The following is a 13,918-nucleotide window of genomic DNA, read 5'->3' as shown; positions in this document are numbered from 1 at the left end:
TATTAAGTGATAGTTGATTTTAGTTGCATGTGGCAGTGTTATAGGACTAATCCTGGCATAAAACTGCAGCGCTCAGTTTGAAAAATATGTTGAATAGAATGATTTTTCTGAAACAATCCTCTACCAAGAACTGCTTTGTGTATATTTTCCGTTTGTCACGTTCCATCTCGCACTTCCATTTTTCTTATTTCAACATTCATCATGCATCTGCAGCTTGTTGAATATAAATCATGCAAAAGCTCATTCATTCAGACATACAGTATTTCTATGTTTGATATCTTTCTCTTCCTCTCTTTTCCCTCTTTGTTTCGACAATTATGGCCAGATGTCAGCTTCTGAGGTTGGGCTATTAAATCATCACAAATCATCACAGCAGTCACCTATAAATGAACCTGCATGCAAACACTCACACACCATCAGACACAAGTGAGTTGATGAAGATTTTCATTCAAACATTTCCTTCTCTCTTACGCATAACTTCCTAAATGTGCTGAAGACACGCTCCCATTGTTATCACATCTGTTTTAAAATATCATTTTCATCATTTACTTTTCCAGGAGAATGAAAATAATTACAAAAGATTGACAGGAGAGAAAAATAGACTGGGAGAAGAAATGAGAGCTTTCTTTGCGAACAGATATTTTGAGGACATTGATGTTTGTTGAGCATAACAAAAACATTTCTCAGAGTTTCTCTTTACTGGTGGTCCCATAAATCTGCATACACCAACGCATGCATACAAAACCTCTCAGATAAACAAGCACGTATACACACACACAAAGACTATTTACTCACGCAAACATTTGCCAACCTACACACGATAAAAGACTTCAAGGAATCTTCTAATTTGCCCCGCCAACAAAAGCCTGCCTTCACACAAACGCCTCTCCATCACTCCCAACCACAGGGCAGCGGTACAGAGGATGTTTTATGGCAATCAAATTGCTCTTACGTCCGGGGGAAAAAATAGGAACCTGTGAAAATATTGAAAGAAATTAAAGCGTGACTGAGGAAAAACGAGCCGGCTGACTAAAGATGGAGAAATGAGTGCAGAGATTGAGCGTTAATAGAAAAAAGGTGCTAAAGATATTTAGAGTTAGAAATTGAGAGGGAAAGACAATAAGACGCAGGTGTGGGCTCATTACTGTGAAGCGCAGCGGCCATAGAATAATTACAGCAGGACCACACAGGAGAAGAGAGGAGATGAAAGCAGGGAGGAGAGGAGGAGGAGGAGGAGGAGGAGGAGTGAGGGAGGAGGAGGAGGTAGGAGGAGGAGGGAGGAGGAGGAGGAGTATTCTTATGTACTGCTTGGACGTTCCTTAGGCTGCATTAGTCTTAGGGGAGGAGGAGGAGGAGGCAATGCAAAAGCAGCAGAGAGAGAAACTCAGAACAACTGCATCCATGCTTTGAACATCATTGGCTATGCAGATTGTTCCAGCTATGAAAACACGCTAACTGCCTCTCTAAGGAGATGCCATGGCAGGATTCACGGCTTGTATTACAGCGAGGGTCCTCTCGGAAGGTTAACCCGGTGCAGCACTAAGTGTCTCTGGGTGCCATTTGTATAATCTGTGGTACAGTAAAGTTGTCATGTAGCCTCTTATCTTGGATAGCATGTGGCAATTCTCTTGATCCCAGTTTGAATGGGATTTGGTGCAATGACATGTAAACGTTTGAGTCTTAATACCCTTTTTTTTTATTAAAGTTTTGTTTTCTTAAGGGTATTTTTAAACAGAATCTTTTTCATTACGTGCTAAAATAAAAGCTCTGGAGATTAGGTATGAAGTTTCAAATACGATTATTTGTATAAAATGTTTACTTAAGTTCTTCAATATTTATTTTCAAAGTTCATTAATGGACTTTGGAATGGCAGTTGAAAGCACAATGTCATTTCAATATCTATTTAATAGCTGTTGTGGTAAATATATCAGAACATCTTCCTCAGCAGGCTGAGTTTGCCCCGTTGCCATGGGACAATGTTTATGTAAAGATGAGTACAAACATTTTAAACATCTGCAATCTGAAATGTTACACTTTGTTTGAACTCTCCAGAGCAGATACTGGACTCGAAGGTTATTTTGTCTACAACACCTTTACTTTTGCAGGTGCATCAAAACAGCCCAATATTGCACCTATCTGAAGGTTTTAAATGTACATTGAAAGCTTTCTGCATGTTTGGATGGCATATGGTCAAAGGATTACTTATAGTCCTTATTTCTCTTGTTAAGGTACTAATTCTTCGAGTTCAATGAGACCAAAGTAGCTCATGAGGGTTCACTCAATTCATTGCTTCTGAAGCACATGTGTGCACGCATATATGAAAGTGAATGAAAAGGACGGGTGAATGAGTGTGAGTGAATGAGGGAGGGAGGGAGGGAGGCAGCAGCTGTCTGCCTGGATGACCTCAGCTGCAGCTGCTGCCCCCCCACCCCGCTGCCCTCTGTATGCCAGCTCGCCTTTGAAGTTCAGGTCAATACCGATACAGCTCTGGATCACAGACCGATAATGATTACTGGAGAATAGAAGCTCTTAATTTATGGCCAATTATCCAAATAATTGAGCAAAACATTTATATTTGTGCACCTGAAATCGGATGGCAACCCTGACAGAAACAGAAAAGGTACTTTCAAGGATGTTTCATTTTTGTGGTTTAAGCAAAAGTTGTATATATAATATTTTAGATATTGCTACATCTATACCAAGAAAACAAGCATTGAGTCTTTTTGTAAACCCTAACATTTGAGAGGTTTTTTTGCCAGCAGAATTCTTTCAAGATTCCCACTTTGGTACATTAATATTGGCAGGTTATATCTGTACCGCAGCATTTTGCACAAGTCTGTCTTTGAAGTGCCGACGGCGGGCATAGAGAGATTCACACATGCACACACACATACTGTACACAGACACACACACACAGGATGGCATGTTGACAAACACATGGAATGATGCACACACAGAGGGCTGTAGAGACATACACACACTGATTTGCACGTGTTAATGCGCACTGACACACCGTTGACCTGCCAGGTATTTTGTTTACATGGAAGAAGTTAAGGGAAGAAGCTATTTGAGTCTCAACTGTGTAGAAACAAGAAGTTTGTCACAGGGTATAGCCACCACTTTGGAAATTACAAGTTTGAAAAACTTAACATAAAGATATTTACAATCAGACACTGAAAACTGACTCAGTGTTTCAGATGCCGTGTTGGAAAAAAAACGCCCAACAATGTGTCTTTCATAGAGACATTGAAATGGAGACACACACCCACACACACATTTCCTGCTCATTCATAATCATACAGGAACACACAAGAACAACAATTGTGGTCAGACACGCGCACAAAGCATAACAACTCAGACAAAAGCAGCGCTTCATTGTCTGGGGAATTACACAGATTTGATTACTGTATAATGGCCCCAGAAACCAAACCTGGCTAATTATACCAGTCGAAAACATACATATTTACACTGAACTGGCATTGTATCTTCTCCAGCTGTCTTTAGTGTCTGTCATTTGAATTGAATTCAAGGTTTGCTGTTGTATATGTTTCATAGTTTGTTTCTTTATTATATTAATGTTATCATTTATAAAAAAACGTATTCTTATGTCCCAGAAACTCACACAGCAGAATCAATGCAAGCAAGCCAGAATGAAAAACAAGTAAAGAAAAATAAAGCCTGAAAAAACAGATGCTAGGATGGAAACCGTCTGTAATCATACAAACACACGCGTAAACACAGCCCCACACTTTTTCAATAAGAGACTAGTAGTGTAGCTTTCTTGTCCAATCACGATTTTGAAAGTTTGAAAAGTGTCACACAGCCCGGGTCTCAACGAAGATACATCTTCAAAAAAGTTGTTTGATAGTTCTAAGTAACATATCAAGTCCAAAGTAAAAGTGATTTTAGTACCAATCCTCAAACTAATTCAAATTGAATTTGAATGCGTCTCATTTCACAGTCACATTGTTTTTCACTTACCTATAACGATGAGGGTGTAGTTGATGTTCACGCTGCCGAACCCGTTGGTGGCCTTGCAGATGTAGGTCCCTGCGTCTTCAGGCTCCACCTCTTTGATCCGCAGACCGTGCTGCAGCACCCTGAAGCGCGTCCAGCCGCTGTGGATGTTGCGGCCATCTTTGGTCCACATGATGAGCGGCGGGGGGTCTCCCTCCACGGGGCAGGGCAGCTTCATGGTGCGACCCAGACGGACGCTCTGCCGGTGGGCCACCCGCTCCGACACCCTGGGAGGACCTGGAGGGTAAAAGAGGAGAGTGGGAGTTATTGAGATGATCAAACTATATTTAAAACGGTGTTATTGTCAGATAAATACATATGTTGATTCACTATCCTCCTAACACGCAACTCCTCTTCAGACTAGTTACAGGACACAAAGTTTACTGATTAAGTAAGGTGTACAACAATCTGATTACTAAAGGTGTAAACAGGTGGGTTGGTTGACATTATAGAGACCTCCTTAGGAAGGTTTTTTCATTTCCTATCAGAAAAGTTTTAGTTTTTTTCAGCAGCAGAAAAATATAGTTTTTTTTGTCTGGTTAAAATTAGGAAAAAATATGAAATTATTGTAGACTAATTATTATCCAACATGTTAGAACCAACAGATGTTTCCTTTGATAGGTCAATCTGATCCACATTGGCAGAGATACATCTAAGATATATATAATGTATCTTCCTATCAAGGGCTATTATTCATCCATTGTTACCCGCTTGTATTCAGGTCCACCTTAAAGAAGGTTGCGGTCCCTATGAAATGTCAAAAAGTAGTAAATAAATTCACATTGAAATTCCTTGAGGTCAAAGTGACCTCTTTTTTCCTCTATTCCAAACCCCCAAATGTTGCCTTTACAATAATTTAGGAAAGATGCTAATTCTTAATGTTGAGAAAATGCAAACAGAATTATTGGTATTTGTCTTCATTTCTGCTTGACAAGTGACTTTTAGGTGTGTTGAGAGACGGAAGTATTTAAAGGGAAGTCGGTGTGTCAACAGGTTTAGGATCAAGGTTACAATGACCGCTTGTAAATGCCTTTTCGTCACCTTCATGTTTGCAGCTACCTACTCTTTTTCATTGCTATTCTCAGAACCAATGAAGCATCCAAATATGGCTTTTAACACACACAGTACCCTCTGACCTTTAAGAAGATTATCATGGCTTAGCTCAAACATTGACATTTTATCACAGACAACAATAGAGTGCCCAGGCAGCAAACACAAAGCCACGCTGATATCAACGGAGATGTCGTGGCGAGACATCAAATCAGGCGTGACCTTGACCGCTCAGTAGCCGCTCTACTGTGAAACGGCACACTAGGAAAACAGAGGGAGGTGAAGGAGCCGGCTGATTGACTGGGGAAGGTGGGAGGAAACTGTGGGGGTGATGGAGAGAACAAATAAGGAAGGTAAGAAGAGAGAAAGGGAGGAAATTGGGGAATGAGGGAGGATGGAATTTAAGGGAGTCCGTCTGAGAAGAGAATGAAATATGGCCGAATAGGGGAGCAGTAAAAAGAAAGACAAACAGGAAGAAGCAGGAGGAGGTATAGGAGTTAGCATGGTTCACTGCACGTCTCCATCTCATTACTCCTTCTGCCTTAAAATAATACCCTACAAATATAGCTCTAAAAACACACAATAGGCCACCTTTTAGCAAACAAAGTGTCCTAACAGACTACACAAGTCAATTGTTAGGAAAACATCACAGAACGACCCACTGCAGGTCATGTCAGTTTAAGATTTAAAGGAAGGACAAAGGCTCGGTGGATTTGAACAATGCCCCAGATAGAGGCTTATCTAGATTACATATAGGCTGATAAAGATTAGTAACATATCAACACAAATATAAACATTTAAGCTGGGTTTCCTTTAGGGCCCCCTTTCTCTGATACCTTCTTATCACACAGCGTTAACACAGCCAGATAGCTTTAATTTGCCCTTGTGAAAAAGGGGTTAGTAAACAAGTACTATTGTGTTGTTTCTAGAGAGAAAGAGACGTTGGGATGTGGCCACAGGTGAAGAATAGGTGATCAGTAGAGGAAGAGTTAAAAACCCAATATATTTGAGCCCAGTGAAGCACATGAAGAGGCTAACCCTGCCATGAATGAACGACCAACCCTACTGTACCTACTGAACAACTTTGTGAAACCAAAAGGATAATTGCAGCTTGCTAGAACTCAATTTGTAACATCCAGCTTCAAAGCACTTCTGTGCCAAATTCCCCACATGTATACATTAAATAATTCTTGTTTTTTTGAGAATGTACGTGTACTCCTGTTTTCTAACACCTCTTGAAATGATCCCACATTGCAAAATGAAAACAATAATGTGTGAGAAACAACTGCGCCATGTCAAAGTTCAACCTTGAAGTTGGTCTGTAATGTAAAATGTAATTTAACATTACATTTTATTTAATTGTTTTCTCTTCAAGATAAGTTCGCTTATTTCAAAAGTTTGTTTAAAACATGTCTGGCTGACTTATGTATATTTCTTTGGGATAATAACTTGTAAAACAACTCCCTAAGTGGAATAAACATGAAAAATGATCTGCGACACAGATGGCTTGTAGCACTAACCTATATGCATATTTGCTTTTTTGGATTGGCTTTACAGAAAAGTGTTTCCCCCTTCCTTCAGAGTCTCAAACTTCAGAAGATTCAAAGGCAAGGCAAGGCAAGGCAAGGCAAGGCAAGGCAAGGCAAGGCAAGGCAAGGCAAGGCAAGGCAAGGCAAGGCAAGGCAAGGCAAGGCAAGGCAAGGCAAGGCAAGGCAAGGCAAGGCAAGGCAAGGCAAGGCAAGGCAAGGCAAGGCAAGGCAAGGCAAGGCAAGGCAAGGCAAGGCAAGGCAAGGCAAGGCAAGGCAAGGCAAGGCAAGGCAAGGCAAGGCAAGGCAAGGCAAGGCAGGCAAGGCAAGGCAAGGCAAGGCAAGGCAAGGCAAGGCAAGGCAAGGCAAGGCAAGGCAAGGCAAGTTTATTTATACAGCACTTTTCAACACAAGGCAATTCAAAGTGCTTTACAAAAAATGAAAGACATTAAGAAAATGGCATTTAAAATCAGTCATTAAAAAGAAAAGCTAATAAAAGAAACATTAAAAGAAAAAATACATGGATAAAAGTTACAGTGCAGTCTAAGATATGAATAGTTCAATTAAAAGCAGCGACAAAAAGAAAAGTCTTCAGCCTGGATTTAAAAGTAGTCAGAGTTTGCAGCGGACCTGCAGGTTTCTGGGAGTTTGTTCCAGATATTTGGAGCATAATAACTGAACGCTGCTTTACCATGTTTAGTTCTGACTCTGGGGACAGAAAGCTGACCAGTCCCTGAAGACCTGAGAGATCTGGATGGTTCATAATTTAGCAGGAGGTCAGAAATGTATTTTGGGCCTAAACCATTCAGTGCTTTATAAACCAGCAGCAGTATTTTTGAAATCTATTCTTTGACACACAGGAAGCCAGTGTAAAGACTTCAGAACTGGAGTGATGTGATCCACTTTCTTAGTGTTAGTGAGGACTCGAGCAGCGGCGTTCTGAATCAGCTGCAGCTTCCTAATAGATTTTTTAGTGAGACCTGTGAAGACACCATTACAGTAGTCGAGTCTACTGAAGATAAAGGCATGGACAAGTTTTTCCAAATCCTGCTGTGACATTAGTCTTTTAATCCTAGATATATTCTTTAGGTGATAGTAGGCTGATTTAGTAACTGTTTTAATGTGACTGTTGAAACTCAGGTCAGAGTCCATGACTACACCTAGATTTCTGGCTTTATCTGTTGTTCTGAACATTGCAGACTGAAGCTCAGCGCTAACTTTTATACGTTCTGACTTGGCTCCAAAAACCATTACCTCAGTTTTATCTTTGTTTAATTGGAGAAAGTTCTGACACATCCAGTCATTGATTTGTTCAATGCACTTACTCAGTGTTTGAATTGGAGCATAGTCTCCTGGTGAAATTGTTACGTAAATTTGTGTGTCATCTGCATAGCTATGGTAACTTATTTTGTTGTTCTTCATTATCTGAGCCAGTGGTAGCATGTAGATGTTAAAGAGAAGAGGCCCCAAGATGGAGCCTTGAGGTACCCCACATGTCATATTTGTCAACTCAGATGTGTATTTACCTATAGAAACAAAGTTGTTTCTGTCCTTTAAGTAGGATTCAAACCAATTTAGAACTGTTTCCGAAAGTCCCACCCAGTTTTTCTAGTCGGTCGAGTAATATGTTGTGGTCAACAGTGTCAAACGCAGCACTGAGATCTAATAATACTAACACTGAAGTTCTGCCACTGTCTGTGTTTAAGTGGATGTCATTAAAGACCTTTACAAGAGCAGTCTCAGTGCTGTGGTTTGGACGAAAGCCTGACTGGAACACATCGAAACAGTTATTTAAATGCAAGAAATTACTCAACTGTTGAAAAACAACTTTTTCAATGATTTTACCTAGAAATGGCAGGTTTGATATGGGCCTGTAATTGTTCATTACTGAAGCATCTAGATTATTATGTTTTAAGAGCGGTTTAATGACTGCAGTTTTCAGGGCCTGTGGGAAAATACCTGAGTGAAGAGATTTGTTTACTATATGAAGTAGATCTGAGGCCATGCAACGAAAAACATCTTTGAAAAATCCTGTTGGAATAATATCAAGGCAGCAGGAGGAGGATTTCAGAAGTTGAATAATGTCCTCTAGGTTTTTATCTGATGGAATTGTGTCATGATGTCTGAATTGATGTTAAGTGGAGATAGGGACAACACATTTGCTGTTCCTGATGCAGAGGCACTGACTGCTTGTCTGATTTTCTGAATTTTGTCAGTGAAAAAGGAGGCAAAATCATTGCACGCCCTGGTGGATAGAAATTCAGAGGCTACTGACACTGGGGGGTTAGTTAGTCTGTCGACGGTAGCAAACAAGGCACGTCCGTTGTTTTTGGTAATGATGTCAGAGAAGAACGATTGTCGTGCATTTTTCAATTCCAAATTATAAAGGCCAAGTCTCTCTTTATAGATTTCAAAGTGAACCTGGAGTTTTGTTTTTCGCCACCTGCGTTCAGCTTTTCGACACTCTCTTTTTTCTGTTTTTACGGTCATGGCCTTTCTCCATGGAGATATTTTCTTGCCAGACACTTCTTTTACCTTAGTTGGAGCAATGGCATCTATAACATTTTTAATTTTTGAATTAAAATGATCTACTAGCTCATTTACTGAGATGTTAGCAGGGGCAAGTGTGGAAGAAAAATTCTGAGTAAACATTTCCCTAGTGTTTTCAGTTAAATATCGCTTTGTGGTTACCTCTTTTTGAACATTTTTGTGAACAGAAGAGCTCTCAAAGAAAACACAGGAATGGTCAGAGAGTGCAACATCAGTCACCACAACCTTAGAGATATTCAGACCCTTTGAGAAAATTAAGTCCAGAGTGTGCCCCTTATTGTGCGTGGGCTCCGTCACATGCTGAGTCAGTCCATAGCTATCAAGAACACAAAACAGTTCTTTAGCCCCTCGGTCCTGGGGGTTGTCAACATGGATGTTAAAATCACCAACAATGACTAGACGGTCAAAGTCAATACACACTATAGACAGCAGTTCAGTAAAGTCATCAAAAAAGCTTGCACAGTATTTGGGTGGTCTATAGATATTTAGGAACAGAGCTCGAGAGGAGCATTTCAGCTGAAGGGCCACATATTCAAAAGAATCAAAGTTTCCATACGATGTCTTCCTGCATTGAAGGGAATCATTGAACAGAATAGCAACTCCACCCCCTTTCTTATGCATTCTTTCCTGACTCATAAAACTAAAGTTGGGAGGGGTTGATTCCATAAGAACAGCTGCACTGTTATTTTGTTCAATCCAAGTTTCTGTTAAAAACATAAAATCGAGATTGTGCTCAGTGATAAAATCATTGATTAAAAATGTTTTTTCCTGCCAAAGACCTGACATTTAATAAAGCTAGTTTAAGTTTGTTAAACACACTATCAGTCATGTTTTTTGTAACAAGCTGTGGCTGACATGGAATCACTGCTAAATTAGATAAACTCACACAAACGTTTGAGCGCTTCCTGTTTCTAAGATGATTCACCGCTCTTAATCTATTACCTATCAACACAGATATCGGCAAAGCTACTGGCAGGCAGGGTCCCGACATGTCCTGGAAAGAGTTGAGAGTGCCATACGCCCTTGAGCCTGGACCCAGCACATATCAGTAAGAATTTGTTGTGTTTTGTACACACACATCCTTATCAGGCTTCGGAGACTGCAGATGCTTTCTTGAAGGGAGGGGAGGTGGTTGACCAGGGGGGGGAGGTGGTTGACGTAGGCGCGGTGATGAAGACGGGGGAGATGGTGCGCGTCTCTGCTGTGATTTTGGTGGGCGTTGAGTAGCGGGGGTAAAGGACATGTCAGCGTTTTGTACACACACAAAGAAAGACTCCCCATCATTGGCCCAGCTGTCAATTGTCTCCAAAACAAAACAATGCTTGATTTACTCCACCAATGTGCAGCTGTGGATGTCTGAGATGAATAAGGCGAAGTCGTGGACATAGAGCTGAATAAAAAAGGAGAACAGCTACAGTAGTCTTCTAGCACTTGCTGTTGTTTTAACAGGCGAGCAGGAGGTGGACACAATGATGGATGGATGCTGGGTAAATGTGTGAGAACGGCATTAGTCACACAGAGGTATTCACGGGAGCTTCTCCTCCCTCTCTCTCCATGTGTTCGCTCAGCTCTATGGCTTTTCTCATCAGGGACAGCTCACTTCTACTTCTCCATTTCTATACCTCCTTTTCTTTTTATTACATACTGTATATCTCCTCGTTGTAAATAATCTCCTTTCTAACTTTAATTCCTGTCCTATTTCTTTCTTTTTCGTTGCCTATTGTCCTACATCTACCTCTTTTCCCTATACCGAATACCTTTTAATGTTCCTATTTTTTCTTTCTTTATATTTCTCTCTTCTCATTTCTTCCTTCAACAGATTGAAATCTCATTCCTCTGAACTCTCTCTACTCCCCTGCTACTTTTCTCTTTCTCTCCCTTAACCCCTCGCTTCCCATTACTCTCCTCCCTCCTCTCTTCTCCCCTGTCATCGCTCTTTTCCCCCCTCTCTCCCTGCACTCTCTTTTCCTCTTTCATCACACTCATTCCCAACCATCCTCTTCGTTCAGTACCGTATCTTTTCTTTCTCTCCCGTGTGATTTACTGGTCTCCTGCCTTTTTGGGATCTGCACTCACACATAACTTCCCCAGTTTCTTCCCCAGAGGATCGCAGGAGCAGAACCTCGAAGTGAACCCTTAACTTTCGACAGTTAACCTCTCTACCTCCCCCTTTTCTTCTTTCCTCTCTTTCTCTACCCGATGAAGGGAACACAGACCAGCAGCCTCCTTTCCTTCCCCTCCTCATCCTCCTCTTCCATGATCCATGACTGAAGTAAAGTCTTTTAAAATGTGTCTCTAGGGGTGAAACTGAAGAAAGTAAAACATCTATTCTACTCTTTAACAAGACAAAGGGTCAGTGTGTGGGTCCTATATGTGCGGCTGAGTGTTATGCTAAATATAATCAAATAATTCTAATCACAGTCTTTGTTTTGTTGTCTGTTTATATACTGTTTAGAAAGCCTGTGTCTTTGTACGTCTGCATGTGTGTGTGTGTGTGTGTGTGTGTGTGTGTGTGTGTGTGTGTGTGTGTGTGTGTGTGTGTGTGTGTGTGTGTGTGTGTGTGTGTGTGTGTGTGTGTGTGTGTGTGTGTGTGTGTGGGGAGGAGAATAGAAAATTGCAGGCCTTTAAAACATTGGTCTGTTTAGTCCATTTGGGGCTTTACGGTGCTCCCTTGCCTGAAACTGTCTCCCCGAGACAATCTGAAGCACCTTGAGGATAGTTTGCGGGCCTCCAGACACACACAAACACATACCACGCTCCGCCTCCCTCTCCTTATATGCAGGGCGTGTGTCGGTAGATTAGGCGTGCACGTCTGGTATTCTGTAGCCCTAATGACAGGAAAATACGACCCACGTCAGAAACACACGACTCCCACAGAGGCAGCTTCCAGCCCCGAGCTGCACATCCTCTGCATGGATGGTAACTCAAGGCCAAATGAAGCAGAAATCAGTCCACACGTTCTGCTCTTTTACTGGTGACTCCCAAAAACAACTGCAAATGCACTGCTCAAATTCCATAAAAGGAAACGTTTGAGATTTTGGGGACTGCTTAATCCCAATCATTTGTTATGAAGCTGAGGAGTGCACGCCTCCAGATCCACCAGCTTCAAGACCATACATTTAAAATATTGTTTTAAGCTAACTCAAGACAGCCCCCCCAAATATTTTTTGTAGAGTATAATGGATTTTGTAACTGCTATTATTGTTTCAAATCAAATCAAATCAAGTTTTATTTATATAGCACATTTATAAACGATTTTTGGTCGAGCCAAAGTGCTGTACATAAAATAAAAATAGCCTACAGTAGAGACACTTTACAGCAAATACAACAACACAGATTGTTCAGAATATCAGTATGAGAAAAAATGACACCCTCTATCCTTAGATCCTGTTTGTCTTACTTCTGTTTGGTGGGAAATTGTGCTCCAAGTTTCAAACAGGATGTTTAATCAGCCTTCATTTTTAACTGTTTGGCAAATTTGCATTACTAAAAGTTTGCCAAATGTTCTATTAGAAGTTCCTTTTTGCAGAGTTAAGTTTTGAGTGAGTTATGACTTTACTAAAAAAAGTAGTGGGGTTTTTCACTCAAATCCACCTCATGGAGTATCTTTGCCTCACATTTGGCTCCGTCATCGAGATTAATCTACAGATATACATGTTGTCGTCACACTCAAGTGCACACAGACTCTTTTTCTTGCTTTGGCCAACAAATACTTCTAGTAAACCTTTGCATTTTCACACGGTAACATTAGCAGATATAAAACACTAAAGTTAAGCATCAACTCAGTTTTAGTATGTTTTCTTTGGTTCTGTTTTCTTCTTTGAAAATGTGAAAATCATTTCCAGCTAATGTTAGAGCAAAGTGCTGTTTGTTTAAATCACTCACTAATGCTTTTCACAGACTTTTCCTTGAGCGAAATATAATAAGCAATGCCATAACTGTAGGATTTGTATCATATTTTACATTAGAAGGAAAACTATGAACACCTCCTCTCCATTTGCCATGAAAAGCAAAGCATGCAACTACTTTGTCCTTTTTCTAGAGTGCTGAAAAAATGCCCGCTAATTTAGTCAATTTTGTGTGCGTACTTTGGCAGTGTGTGACAGCCGGGACTGCCCTTTATGTTTTGGTTTTGGATGGAGAGTTGTTCACTTTTTAATGCCCTTAATGCTCCTCTGGTCTTAGAGTGAGATGGGTCTGCAGAGTCCAACACAACGTTGTTGTTGGCAGGGAATTGAGACTGGAGCGAGAGGGGAGAGCGAAGGAATGCTTTTGATGGAGAGCACTTAACAGCGGGACGCAGCGTTGATGTACTGCACAAGGTAGAGGTGTGTGTGTGGATGTATGTGTGTGTATGCATGCTGAGTTATGAAAGACTTAAGTACTGAGAGATAACAAAGTCCTCAAGAGGTCCTCATTATTATTGGATCATTTCTTTCTCTCTTGCACTTTTGAATAAGCTCAGAGTTAATAAAACCGGCAGGGAAGGTTTATCCTCCTTGAATGTGCTTCAATGAAAATGTGTGTGTGCACAACTCAAATTACCCAATAACAGTAAGTCGGCTATTTGCGCAACACTTTCTGTAATCCCCCCGTTTTGTTTCTCTATCTGAATTCTCTTCACAGGCCTGAATCCTGTTATCACGTCAATACCCAAACCCTAAATTGATTTTGACCAGTTAGATTGCTCGTTGCGTGACGCCACATTAGCTGATCCAGGTTTATGAGTGATTCTTTCTGCTTAAACTGACAGATTTAAGGCAAAAACAACGTCT

The 13,918-nt window shown here is 40.8% G+C and overlaps 1 protein-coding gene across 1 annotated transcript in view; it reads right to left on the bottom strand.

The window, feature by feature from the left end:
• Window positions 1-3,958: 3,958 nt before the first annotated feature.
• The window catches only part of LOC117540576 (fibroblast growth factor receptor-like 1), a 33,990-nt gene continuing 24,030 nt past the window's right edge, over window positions 3,959-13,918 (bottom strand). Inside the window, exon 3 of the mRNA XM_034207341.1 lies at window positions 3,959-4,254. Within this exon, the coding sequence (XP_034063232.1) occupies window positions 3,974-4,254 (281 nt within the window). The 3' untranslated portion in view covers window positions 3,959-3,973. The remainder of the gene's footprint in view (window positions 4,255-13,918) is intronic.

This window comes from Gymnodraco acuticeps, unplaced genomic scaffold, assembly GCF_902827175.1.
Source record: "Gymnodraco acuticeps unplaced genomic scaffold, fGymAcu1.1, whole genome shotgun sequence".
NCBI classification, from domain to species: Eukaryota; Metazoa; Chordata; class Actinopteri; order Perciformes; family Bathydraconidae; genus Gymnodraco; species Gymnodraco acuticeps.
Note: the sequence above shows the minus strand (reverse complement) of the source record. Positions and strands in the feature narration are given on the sequence as shown.